At 55.3% G+C, this 12,315-nt stretch overlaps 1 protein-coding gene across 1 annotated transcript in view; it reads right to left on the bottom strand.

Moving 5' to 3' along the window:
* Positions 1–11,971, bottom strand: part of LHX4 (LIM homeobox 4) — a 39,255-nt gene extending 27,284 nt beyond the window's left edge. Inside the window, exon 1 of the mRNA XM_037145533.2 lies at positions 11,896–11,971. Within this exon, the coding sequence (XP_037001428.1) occupies positions 11,896–11,971 (76 nt within the window). The remainder of the gene's footprint in view (positions 1–11,895) is intronic.
* Between the last annotated feature and the right edge of the window lie 344 nt (positions 11,972–12,315).

Below are 12,315 nucleotides of genomic sequence, written 5' to 3'. Positions count from 1 at the left end.
TCCTGAGGAGCAAGAGGAGTTCCCAGTCCCCCCTGGTGAAGCCCACTCATTTCCTGTGCTGTTTAATATCACCGAGTTCCACTCTACAGACGGAAACAGAGGCAGGCCCCGGGAGTCCCTGAGACAGAATTTGATCTATAAGCTCAGCTCCTGACTCGAGGAGTCATTTCATTTAAAAAGAAAATCTTTCTCTTCTCTGCACACAAGCGCTCCACGGTGACACTCTCCACGGGGGACTTTGTGGAAGGCAGGAGCACCCCAGGAAGAGCAGCGTATCAGTAGAGAGGCTGGACCACACAGCACAATACGCTGCCCCTGGGCAGGTCCCGCCCACCAGCCTCCTGCGTCCACAGCTCACACGCAGACACAACATATAAACACACACAGTCACAAAGATCACCATAAGACAGACACATACATACACGAGACACCCATCCATATCACATTCACAGACACACACACACATACCTACATGCACTCAGACACACACGCTTAGCACACACATTCACACACACTGCAGATACACACACACACACACATACACACATCCTCACACAGAGGCTGCGGCACCACCATTCTGGGAGATAAAGCCAATCCCTCTGAAGCCAAGCCCGGTAAAGTCTCTGGCCATCCCTGTGAAGGGAGCTGTCCAACTCTGGGGTGGAAGGGGAAGTGGCCAGTAAGTGGAACAGACAGCTAGGAGAAGCAGACACATTTTGGTCACACACTTCTTTGGAAAACTACTGAGGGAATTTGAAAGTTTCCAGTTCTGTGTAGAGTTCAGACCTTCAAGCCTTCAGGTCTGCCCAACTGCTTACAATAAATCTCAGATCACAGTGCCTGCCAGGCCTGGGTTCAGATCCCATCTCCGCCAAGTATGTAATCTTGAACAAAGAGCTGAACCCCCTGAGCCTCAGTTTCTTTATCTGTGAAATGGGGATAGCAGCACCAGCCCCTCGGCATTGCTGTGCAATCACATCGATAATGAGTTTAAGGCCCCAGAATCCCACCCTCTAAGTTCAGTGGTCAGCTCCCTTCTCCACGCTCACAGTTACTCGCCAGCAAGATGAATTTGCGTATGTAAAGGGCACCCAAGTGATTCCATGATTCATTACTTTCCAAGGTACTATTTTTCCCTCCCTCACTCTTCCTCACCAAAACACCCAAAATTCTCTTCCCTCCCCTTAGGTCTAAAGCACCTGGAAGATGTACACCTCTTTCTAATCAGCATAAACACAGAGTATGAATGGCAGATCATGCAACATTACAAGGGCTTAAGTGTTTTTGAAGTAAAAAATAAAATCTGGCAGATTGCTTCCTCCACAGAAGAAAGGCAAATTTGCCAGACCTTGCTCCCCTCCCCACTTGTGAGTGGTGAGAACAGGGGTGTTCGAACCACCAGCTGCCTGACCTCACTTCACTTTTGCTATAAAACATTCAAGCAAGGAGGGGTTGAATTCAAATTACCATGTGAAGCTTCTAGAAGTTTTCTTGGATACATCTAAATGCCCAATGAAAAAGCAACTTTGTTTATTTGATAAGAAATGGCTAAAAACCCTTTTGCCTGCAGCTGGGATCCACTTCTTTATCAAGGAAGCTTATAAAACCCACAAGAGAATGCCCAGCCCCTGAGCTGTGGTGGACACTGGAAGGACTTATTTTCAGAGTGGCCCATCCGAAAATGGAGTCCACGTTAAATTCCCCAATTCCTCCGTTAGTGAGATTTCAGAATGCTGGTCCCTGGAAGACATAAAAAGGTCTGATGTGGTCTGTGGCACACCAAATTGCCCATATCCCCTGGTGATCTGTAATAAATACTGTGCATTTTTATTCCCCACTCACATCTCTTCATTTTCAAGCAACTGCTCTCAGGGAACCAAGAACCACCATGAAACATTTCAGAGATGGTTGGTTGGTTTGTTTGATCGATTTTAATTCTTTGAAAAATGGTGTTTTCTATCTCTTTGGTCACAGATCAACAAGGTGAGGGAAGAAAATTTTTTTTTCACTAAAAAGACTAAAGCTACAAGCAATACGGTTGACAAGGACTTCTAGACTTCTAGAATGTATTGTTTAAAGTGTGCCTTCCTGGGGAAGTAGAATTTCAGATATTTCCATTGGAATGATAATGCTGATGAATACTTTAACATGTTGGTACTGATAGGAATGATGTTCATGGAACCACACTGTGAGATCAGATTAACGTTTTGTAAAGTGCGGACTTCAGTGGGCTCCTTTGGCTTGTCGGGAGGCATTGCTTTTTAAACTGTCTTCAGACACATAGAATGTCTTTGTTTGTTTGGCAAACAATTTCCCTTGATAGCCTAACGCCCAGGACAAGCTTCCCCTTGCTTCTTTCAGGATAGGGGAAGATGTGGAAGATGCTTCAGGGTCTCCCAGTTCATAAAGCTCACAATACCTTGGGACTCCCAGGGGCACCCGGCCCACTTAGGGCGGCTCCCTCTGCAGAACCGGAGCCGTGACTCGGCTCTTGAGGACTGCAGCATGCAGAACTTGGTCCAGTACTTGAAAATCTGCAAGCTCATTTATTTACTCTTCTCGGAGACCCGGGAGGAGTCAATCTCTACAGTTCAAAGGGCTTCCCTGAGGGCGCACAGCTGGGGGCCAAGCAGGGGCTCGATGCTGCTTTTTCTCTGGGGCATATTGTGGGGCTGAGGGGAGACCCAGGCTTCCAACTGTGCTCACCAAAATCACCTCTATCTGGTGGCTTTCTCCCCCAAACCCTTTTGCTGGTGACTCCACTTCAGGAGTAAGTTGTTTTTTGAGTTCTGTCTTAAATAACACTCGGCTGATGTATGGTTCAAAAAATACATAATTTCAGTTATTTGGGTTTTTTTTAACTGACTACAAATCGAACGGAGAAGCCTAATGGGACTTTAAGGAAACACACATGCAATTAAAATATCATGCAAGCGTGTTTCTTGGAATTCTCTGCTCCTTCCCCAATTATAAGGGAAAACAGGCCCTGGCCAGGTAGCTCAGTTGGTTAGAGCATCACCTGATTCACCAAGGTGGGGGCAGTTTGGTTCGCTGGCCCTGGAACATACAAGAAGCAACTCATGAATACGTAAACAATGGGACAACAAATAGATGTTTCCCTTTCTCTCTCACTTCTTTTCTCTCTCTCTAAAAAATCAATAAATTTTAAAAATTTTAAAGAGAGAAAACAGCCAATGGCAAACATTCCTGCCCCCTTACCTAAGGTTCCCCAGTACTAAAGAAGGAAGGTGATTTTTAAAAGGCAGGCAGGCTGGGGATGTACTCTCAGAGGGGGCTTGTTGATTTAGTCTGGGAACCACTGACTCTGAGGCCACGAGACGCACCACGTAGGACGGCGTGGTGTCTGCCCAAACGCATCCTTACATCTTGGAAGAGCCTCATCAGAGGATTAGAACAGGGTTATAACTAAACTACAGTTCAGTCCATGGAGATTTCTGGTACTGGGTACACACTTCAAAATAAAACTTCCCCACTCAAAGTTGCCACCAGCCCCACAGACAGTAAAATCCAGCGTCCAGGTCATGATGTCCCTCTAACATCACCGGGTAACTGTGCCGAAAGGACCCTTGGACTCATCTGTGCAACCTGCCCACACGCAGGGCAAACCTGGGGCGGAGGATGCCGTGTTACCTGGCAATCCACGACTCAGTGTGTCTGGGTTTTTTCCCCTCCTGGCTCTGTATTTGCCATTTCCCTACTGAAGACAATTAATCTTTACTGCACAAGGTATAGCTTCCTGTTTATATTTTTCCTTATTCTAAACCAATGTACCTTGAAAATAACAAAATGTTTTGTAAATTTCCTTTTAAGGGACCTTTATAACCTAATAAACATAAGCTCATAAATATCACAGCTGAAGCCAAAAATTCCAATATTAATTCTTTAACACTTAAGGTGAAAAGATGCGTTGAACACTGTGATGTTTTTGCAATGGCAACACCAGGACTAGACAGAGACCTGGGCCAGCCACAGAAACACTGGGAAAACTCTAATTAAAAAATGGCATTACATTTAAGGTAAATCATATTCTCTGTTATAATTATATTCACTTACATACTTTAAAAACACACCAATCTGCACACATCTAATTTGTAGTGATTTCTATGTGCCTTGACAAATGATTAACAACCAGAAAAAAAAAGACAGAAAACCCTTCTCTTATCAGAAGGGGTCACCCCCCCCAACACACACACTATCTGCCTCAGCTTCTCCTGCCTCCCACCACGGTTCCCAGCGGTTTCACGTGCTGGCGTGGGGTCCCTGGGAACCCCTTCTTTGTTCTGTTTCTGCTCAGTTCAAACATAGTAACCCCTTCAATAAAAGATCACATTCAAAATTATCCTGGGGACCATTTCAATGTTACCATTTTAAGGACACATTTGGGTGACATTCTAATAGGGTCTTGCAGTAAATAAGATACACAATGTAAATACGGATTTGCAGGTATAGGGTTACTTCTAAGTTATATATTGGCACAAAATTTGTGATCTTCAGTAGGATATTGAGTATCTCCAGTAATTGCAAATAAAACAGAAAAGCACATCAAATAAATCCACGACAATCTGTGGAGATGTTCCAGGCATCTGCCTCCACTCCATTGACACGTTTAATCATCACTTCATCTCCGCAACGTATTTTTCTGATATCTCATTCTGTACCAATATTCCGTACGTTTGGCAGCCTCCCCCTCCTAGGCAGAAACTTTCGATTAATTTGGCTCCAAGTTTTGTCTCTATGAAGCTATTCCCAGAACCAATCCCTTCACCCTCTAACATTATAATTAAAGCAAATTATACTTTAAAGACATTTGGGGGTGAGATTCCACCGTAAAACATCTGTGGCTCGACCCAGCCTGACAGAGCGGAGGGGCTGTGGAGAGCTGAGGGAGAAATCCACCAAAATAACAACAGGAGTCAGGACTTGCCTCCCAAGATGGTGTTCCAGCCTGCCAGTAACACAGCTAACCCAAGTGCATCTTCCAAGAGTGAATCAATTTCAATTTTGCCAATTAAACCCGGCTCCTCCACCTACCCGCATCAGCACTGCCTCAAACCCGCTGGTTTGTGCTCCATTTGGATTGGAGCTCCTAGAAACATTTCACGTGGATTTCTTTCTATCACAAAGAATACCCCAGATTCAGGGTGCTTTCTGTCCTGAGCCCAGAAACTGCCCCACCTCCCCAGGCCTCCTAGAAAGAGGGCGAGAGAGGAACCTCATCACCCTGCAGCCTGCTGGGTGTTCGAACCCCAGAGAAACCCCTTTGCTGTGGTTTCAGGCACAAATCCATGTTCCCCCTGCAAAGCTTTTACAGAGGAGGCAGGGAGGGGAAGGAGGGAGGAAAAAGAAAAGAAAGGAAGGCCTTCAAGCCACAATGGAATTTTACCAAAAGCAGTAAACCCTGTTTGCTCACATCTGTGTTCACACTCGCTCCAGAGAAAAGGCAGAAAACCTTCACCAAAGTCCCACCATCTCCCAAACCCGGCAGTCCATCCAAGACAGCAAACAGCCGCTTTGGGCAGTCTCCAGCCTGGGGCTTCCCAAAGCCGGGAACACTGTTCCTTCCTTCCCCCCACCAGCTAAAGTGGTCCCCAGCCCCTGTGCATCCCAGAGTCCCTCAGCTCTGTCCCTGATACATTTCCCTAATTGAAAGAAATGACACAGGTCCCCCATCCCTCCCCCCTCCACAAAAGTCTTCAGTTGGGAGGAGGGGACTACTTTCCTGGGCCAGGGAAACCCACCAGATATCCTCCATCCCTTTACTGAAACAAGAAGCTCAAAGGAGCTTTCGTAACAATACAATGTGGCGGAGAGAAAGGTTAGTCCCCGTTTGCCCATTTCCACCCCCGGCCGCCCGCAGGTGCGACTCGCGCCTCCCCCGCACGGCTGTCTCCCGGGCTCCTGCCCCTCACTGGGGCTAAGCAATCACTAATTGACTGTAGCACGGAGCGAAAGGGCACTGAAGTCCGAGGCCAGTGGGAAGTTCGGACAATGGAAATATTTGGGACTTGAGGCTGTCTACACCTGGTCAGCGGGGTCATCAGGTCACTGCTCAATGCACAAGACGCCCCTGTGGGTCCTGCTTTGTGGACTGAATGGAAAGAAAGGCCCGGTTTCCCTCCTCCCCCACCTCTAGGAGGGCTCGGCTTTAAAAAAATTCACGCAGGAATTCGCAGCCGGGTGGGCGGTCTCTGAGGCTTCCCGAGGACGCACGCCGCTCTAATCCCCAGAGCACGCAGGGCACATTCTTGCCTTAACCCCGCTTTGGCTTTGCCGTGTCCAGAGGCAGGTACAGGGGCTTCGGCCTTCTTTCCCTCATGTCCTCCCGGGTTTGTCCTGCCCCGCTTTGCTCGCAACTCTTCTCCTTCCCGATTAGTTTCACCCTGCAGATCCTTTTGAAAGACACTTGCCTGCCTATTTATAATAATAGTAATAATAGTAATAGTAATAACAGTCCCATCCTGGGTGAAGCCAATCTCTGCCCCAGGGTCCCAGGCCTGGCGCGGCTTCCTCGGGGGCCCTTGGGTGCGACCTTCGGCCCGCGCCTTTCCGCCTTCCCGCTGCACAGCGTCACCAACTCCCTCTCCAGGTCGATTCATTTACAGCACCGGCTGCCCAGGTCGAGACCTCGTCTCTCGAGGGAGCCTGCCTGCGGTCTTCAAGGTCCGCTAAGCGCAGGTTAGCAGGGTGGGGAGCTGGGGCTCGAACACCGGCAGCGCGCAGGGATCCCTGTACCCGCTGGCCACCTCCAGGCTCGGTGCAGGAGGAGCTGCTCCAAACAAGGGACAACCGCTTTCCAAGGGTTAAAAAGTGACCGAAAGACTCGTGTCACTGGCGCTGGGATTTACTTCTGTCTTTCCAAATGTTTGGTGCAAAATGGGTAAGGAGAGAGAGGGGTTTCCGCCGGGTCTCCGCTCGCGCTGGGCGCACTGTCCGCTCTCGCGCTGGGCACCCTTCTCCCCGCGGAGAAAAGTCTCCGCCGCGGTCCCAAAGCGGCAGGACAGGCGTCCCAGGCTTGGACGTCCCCAACCCGCTCGAGGCCACCAGAAAGAAATACGACAGGAAGAGGAATGGGCCAGGTGGATGGAGGGAAAAGGCCGAGGCGCAGAGGTGCCAAATGCGGCGGGGTAGACACCGCCGCAGTCCCTCTCTTCCCTCTTTCGCAGCCGTGATCTCCTATCTGCTCCGGACTGACGGACGCGGTGCCCGCAAAGCCCGCTCTCTCCCAGGGCCACCCCGTCCGCACCCGCGTCCCCTGCCGAGCCCACCAAAACCCAGGGCACAGGTGGTGAGGGCGCTCGGGACCCACGCCGCGCGCAGGTGCGCAGCAGGCGCTTGCGGAAGGAACTCGGCGTCAGTCCCCAGGCCACCCAGGCCCGCACTTGTCCGTGGGGCGGGGCAGCTCCGCCCTAGTGGCGGCGAGGACAGGCAGGTCGCGCTCCCAGGCCCGAGGACCCCACTCCCGCTCAGCCCCGCCAGGCTCTGGCTTTCTCCGAGCCCGGACCCAGCAAGGCGACACCCCGAGTTGGGTCCTGCTTTCTCCTCTCAGCCCCGACTTCCTGTCTTCTCCGGACAATGGGGACCGCTCAGCGCGGACCTTCGCCCCTCACCCACCCCACGGGCCGGCTCCGGGTCCTGGTTAAAGCGTTAAACCGCTTCCCGGGAGGGCTCCCCTCCGCCCTCCCTGCCCTCTCTGACGGAAGCACAGGAATGGAGGGCGCGGGAGCCCCTGGCCCCTCGGGCGCCCTCGACCCGCTGCCTCGGTCACCCCAGTTTCTCCAAATTCCCTGCGGGTGGTGCGCAGCTCTGGCCCGCGGCTGGGACGGTGCCCTGGCGGTGACAGAATCCGAACCCGTAGCCCGCTAGGCCCGAATGTGCCGGCGGGGACACCCCGTCTGACCTTTAAGTGTTGGCTCGCGGCTGAAAATGTGTCTGCGACTCGGGAAAGGGGGTTTGCGGTGTTGGGGGCAGCCGTTTGAATTTCTGTATTGGAGTCCGATTGAATATCTAAGGATGTTTTTGTGCCCCCCCCCCCCGTCCCGGTAAAGGCAGGAATGGAAAGAAGAGCGCGTCGCTGCTCCGGAGTTTGAGGGAACTCCCAGCCCAGGACGCGAGTCCGACCCACCCCTTCCGAAAGGACCTTGCGGGAGGGCGGCGGCGCGGGGGCGGGGGAGGTGCTGGGAGGCGGCCGCGGGCCGGAGCCCCGGGGAGGCAGGAAAGCGGAGCGCTGCGTCCCTCGCGCAGGTGCCGTCGACCCGAAATCAAACACCCTCCTCGCACAGCGTCGGGGTTCCTAAGAGCTGCGAGCAGTAGACTTTTGGGGAGATCAGAGAGGGACAGGAGACACCGCGGGCCTGCTCTCCATTTACCACCCCCGCCGGTACCGGGCAGGGCGCTTCTTCCGCCCGCCCGGGCTGACCCGCTCTGCGGCCGGCAATCTGGGGCCGCAGGTGTCCCTGGTCCTTTCCCTCGGTGCCCGGGAGACTATCTGGGCAAGGGGCGGGCAAACCGCCCACCTCCGTACACGTCCCGCACGGTCGTCCTGGCCCGCAAGAGGGGCCGGCGGGACGGAGACGCGCGGGGCGGGAGCTGGGGGAGCGCGGCCGCCTTCGCGAGGTGCGAGTTTGCGGGACGCGCTCGCCGCACCCGGCGGCGCCCGGGAGGGGCGCGGTGCGGACTCGGACCACCACGCTCCTGCCGCTGCGGAGGAGGCGGACGGGAGAGCGCGGGGTAGAGGCAGGGTGCGCCCGAAACTAGACGAGCCCGCCATCCCACGTCGCAGTCCGAGGAGCCAGGGCCCGCAGCTTGTGACCAGGTCTGTTTCCGAACCTGTCCGCGCGGCCCGGCCGGGAAAACAAAACAAAACAAAACAAACAAACAAAAAAACCCGCCAAAGCCTTGCAAAGGGGCGCCCGGCTACAACTGGACCTGACCCGAGGGTGCCGCCTCCTGCAAACAGAGCTTTTCCGACGCGCAGAGCAAGGAGCCGGGGCTCCGAGTTCCGCAGGAAGCACTGGCCCGAGGCGGGAGGGGCTGCCCGGGGGGCCGGGATTTGAGGGCCTAGGACTCTACTTCGCCGCCCCGTGACGCCCCGGGGTGACTCCCAGCCACCTCCCGCCCGATACTTCCCGAGCTTCTGGCCCCAGGGCACCCCTCCTTCACACTGATGAAGACCCCGGAGCTTGTCCTGGGAGCAGCGGGCCTGATCGGGCCGCCCCGGGGCTGTGGGAGCGGAGCACGAAGCCCGGAGGCGCCCCGCCACCTCTGCGCAGGGGAAGCAGGAGGAGGGTGACCGCGACGACCGCGATCCACCCCGGAGCCAGCAGTGGTGGGAGGCGGGAGACACCGCGTACGGAAGAGAACCGCCGAGAGAAAGAGAAATATTGCACCGCTTGGCAACGTTTATCTAAGTGCATGTACCTCACTGGTCCCCCAAAAGCAAAAGAATTTTCCGGAGCCCGGAGCACCAGAGGCACCGAGGGCGGGGATCCCTAAGCCTGCGCCCCCAAGTGCGCCAAGGGCAGTGGCTCGGGGTGAAGGAGCAAGACAAGAATGTGCGTGTGTGGAGGGGGCGGGTTGAAGGGACCCCAGTGGGAGAGCCTTTCTCCGGCCTCCACCCGGCCCCCCACCCCGGTTCGAACAGGCCTGCGGTTGCTCTTCCTCCCTGAGGCCCAACAACTGTCCCTCACTCCGCTCCCACATGGACTCTTAGGCCCTGGCCCTCTGGCCCAGGGAAGAGAACTGGTGTGTTTGTGTGTGCAGACTCCAGGCACCCACCCCACTTCCCAGCACCAAGAGCTCAATAGGCAGTGGCCGGATTTGCTTCGATGGGATCGGATATAATCCACACACATCCTAAAAGAAAAAGAACAACAACAACAAAAAAAGCTGCATCCCAAATTCTCCCAGGCCAACCCAGGAAGCAGAACTTGGGCAAGACAAAGGGAAGGAGAGACCACCCCCTCCTGGTTGGTCATCGCCTCCATGGGCCACCAGGGAGGAGTCCCCTTCTCCATCCCATGAAGCTTTCCACAGTTCCCCGCCAGACGCGGATCCCTGCCCAACTGCAGCTTTGAGGGGGAGTTCTAGGCATTTTAGGAAATCGAGTTCCTGACGTGGAAATCAAAGTTGTCTCTGAGTAAGAGAAACAAAAAGTTAGACCCCCTGAGAGACGTGTCCGAGTCCCACCTGAGAAAGGCCTCAGAGCACCCATGGCCCTCGCCTCCTTCCAACAGTCCGTGTAGGGACCGCAGCTATTAAAGCACAGAGAGTGTTGGGCAGCAAGGAGGGCAGCCCCGCGTACACACTCCCCTGACTTGGGCAGGGCTTCAGGACTTGCAACCAGCTTAGAGACCTGCAGCAACTTTGCCAGGATTTGTGTTTGTGCAGGGGCGGAAAACTCGCTCACTCCCTCCCTGCCTGGGGTGGGGTGGGGACAGTGGGGGAGGCAGTGAATCCCCAAGGCTTTGTACAGATACACCTTAGTCAGCAAACTTCCCAAGGCGCCGCGCAGACGTGGAACTGTTTGTCAACAGTTGACAGAACTAGGCACAAGGGGTAACTGTAGGACATAGTCCGCCCCCCCCCCCCAAAAAAAAACCACCCTAAATAGGTTTAGGTGGAACCTAAGCCCTTCTAGCCCCTTCTCAGAAACTTCCCAGGAAGCCCCGGAACACACCCAGCCTGCCATTTGAGGTTTGGCGGGGGTCAGAAACCCTGCCGTGGAGACCCGAGGCGCAGGAGGGCGCGCTCGTGCGCTCCAGTTCATCGGTGGGCAGCATCCTTGGATGAGCCGGTTCTTACTGAAAATAAACCTACAGGACGCCCCTACTGCTCTATTAAAGAGGTCTCGGGCAGAAGCACAGACACTTGGCAAGCAGAAGGACCCTTCGTCTCTCCACGGAGCCCACGGGAGTCCCGAAGAGCCCGCCAGCCTGCGGGGCAGAACTCGCGTTCCGGCTTCCTCGTAGATTCTCCACCGCAGACCCCCGATTCAGAAGTGGGAGATAGAGACAGATTTCCTCCGGCGCGCGTACACCTATACAGACACAGACCCGAGATAAACAAGCCCAGAGCCTTGCTTATCCCTCCGCCTTGCCAATTTCGGGCGCGGGAAAGAAGGCCAGAAGGCAAAGCACCCACACACCCTGGTCTCTCCCCCTCCGAGACGTCCCGAGAGCCTGCCCTCGCGTGCACAAAGGCTGTCCCCTGAGTTCACAACTTCGTCCTCGGGCTTCTCCCTCCTGCGCCTTCCTTGGCGAGATGGAATATGGCGAGGGGACTTCCTCTCTAGTAGCAGGCAGCCCCGGCGGCCCAGGCGGCGGGCGGCGCGGGCAGCAGCCGCCGGGAACGCACCAGGCGCGCGCGCTCTGCGCACGGGAACAGAACGTGTGGCCTGGGCTTCAGTGCCGCCAGCCCCTGGAGGCGGGGGGCGCGCTCTCCAACTTTCCTCCAGATAGGGTTAAGTTGCTGTAGCTGTACTGGAATCTTTGACCGTAGCCCCCGGGGAGCGGGGGGCGGGCATGATTTGAGAGAACGCCCCAGCGGTCAGGCCTGCCCTGCAGCTTGTTCCCCTGACGTCCCCAAACAGCACTCTCCCCAACGGTCCTAGAATAGCCATGGGCTGGCCACGCGAGGTTGGGTGTCCTCGGCTCGCCCTCAGTATGATTTGAGAGGCTTTCACTTTCGGCCCCAAAAGCCAAGAGCCAGGCCCTTCGCCCCTGCCCTGTGACCGCTTCTGCGCCCGGGCCGCCGGCCCCTCACCCCTCCCGGCCCCTTCGGTCCAGGCTTCGCGCAGCGTCCGGCCCGCCCCGCACCGGCCAGGGCTGCCGGCCGTCTTGTTATTAAATTAAATCCGTGAGAAAGGGGGTGTCTTACGTTGCATCGGCACACCGAGCATCTCCGGGAGCCCCTTGACAGCCCCCTCCGCGGAGACGGCTGCGCTCTGCATCATCTCGGAGCGAGAGCCGGCGAGTCGCAGTCTACGGAGATCTCTCGCTCTCCCGCTCAAGCTGGATTCGGAAATTTGAAAATAATAATAAAAAGCCCAACCAGGCCGCCGAAGTCACGGTGGCAGCCGGACCCTCCGCCTCTCCAGGAGGATTCCACAGGCTGGCTGGCCCCCTCCCCCCGCCAGCCCTCGGTCTGTTTCAAATCCCTTTGATCTCGCTCTCCCGGGTTGGTGCGCATCCCGGCTGAGACGCTGTTGCTGCAGCCCTGGCTTTTTTCCCCTCCTCCCTCCCCCGCCCGCCTCCCTCCCCCTCCCCCGCCACCCTTCGCGTGCCGGACGCACGCCGG

Source organism: Artibeus jamaicensis, unplaced genomic scaffold, assembly GCF_021234435.1.
Source record: "Artibeus jamaicensis isolate MK-2021 breed Jamaican fruit bat unplaced genomic scaffold, CSHL_Jam_final contig_327, whole genome shotgun sequence".
Taxonomy (NCBI): Eukaryota; Metazoa; Chordata; class Mammalia; order Chiroptera; family Phyllostomidae; genus Artibeus; species Artibeus jamaicensis.
Note: the sequence above shows the minus strand (reverse complement) of the source record. Positions and strands in the feature narration are given on the sequence as shown.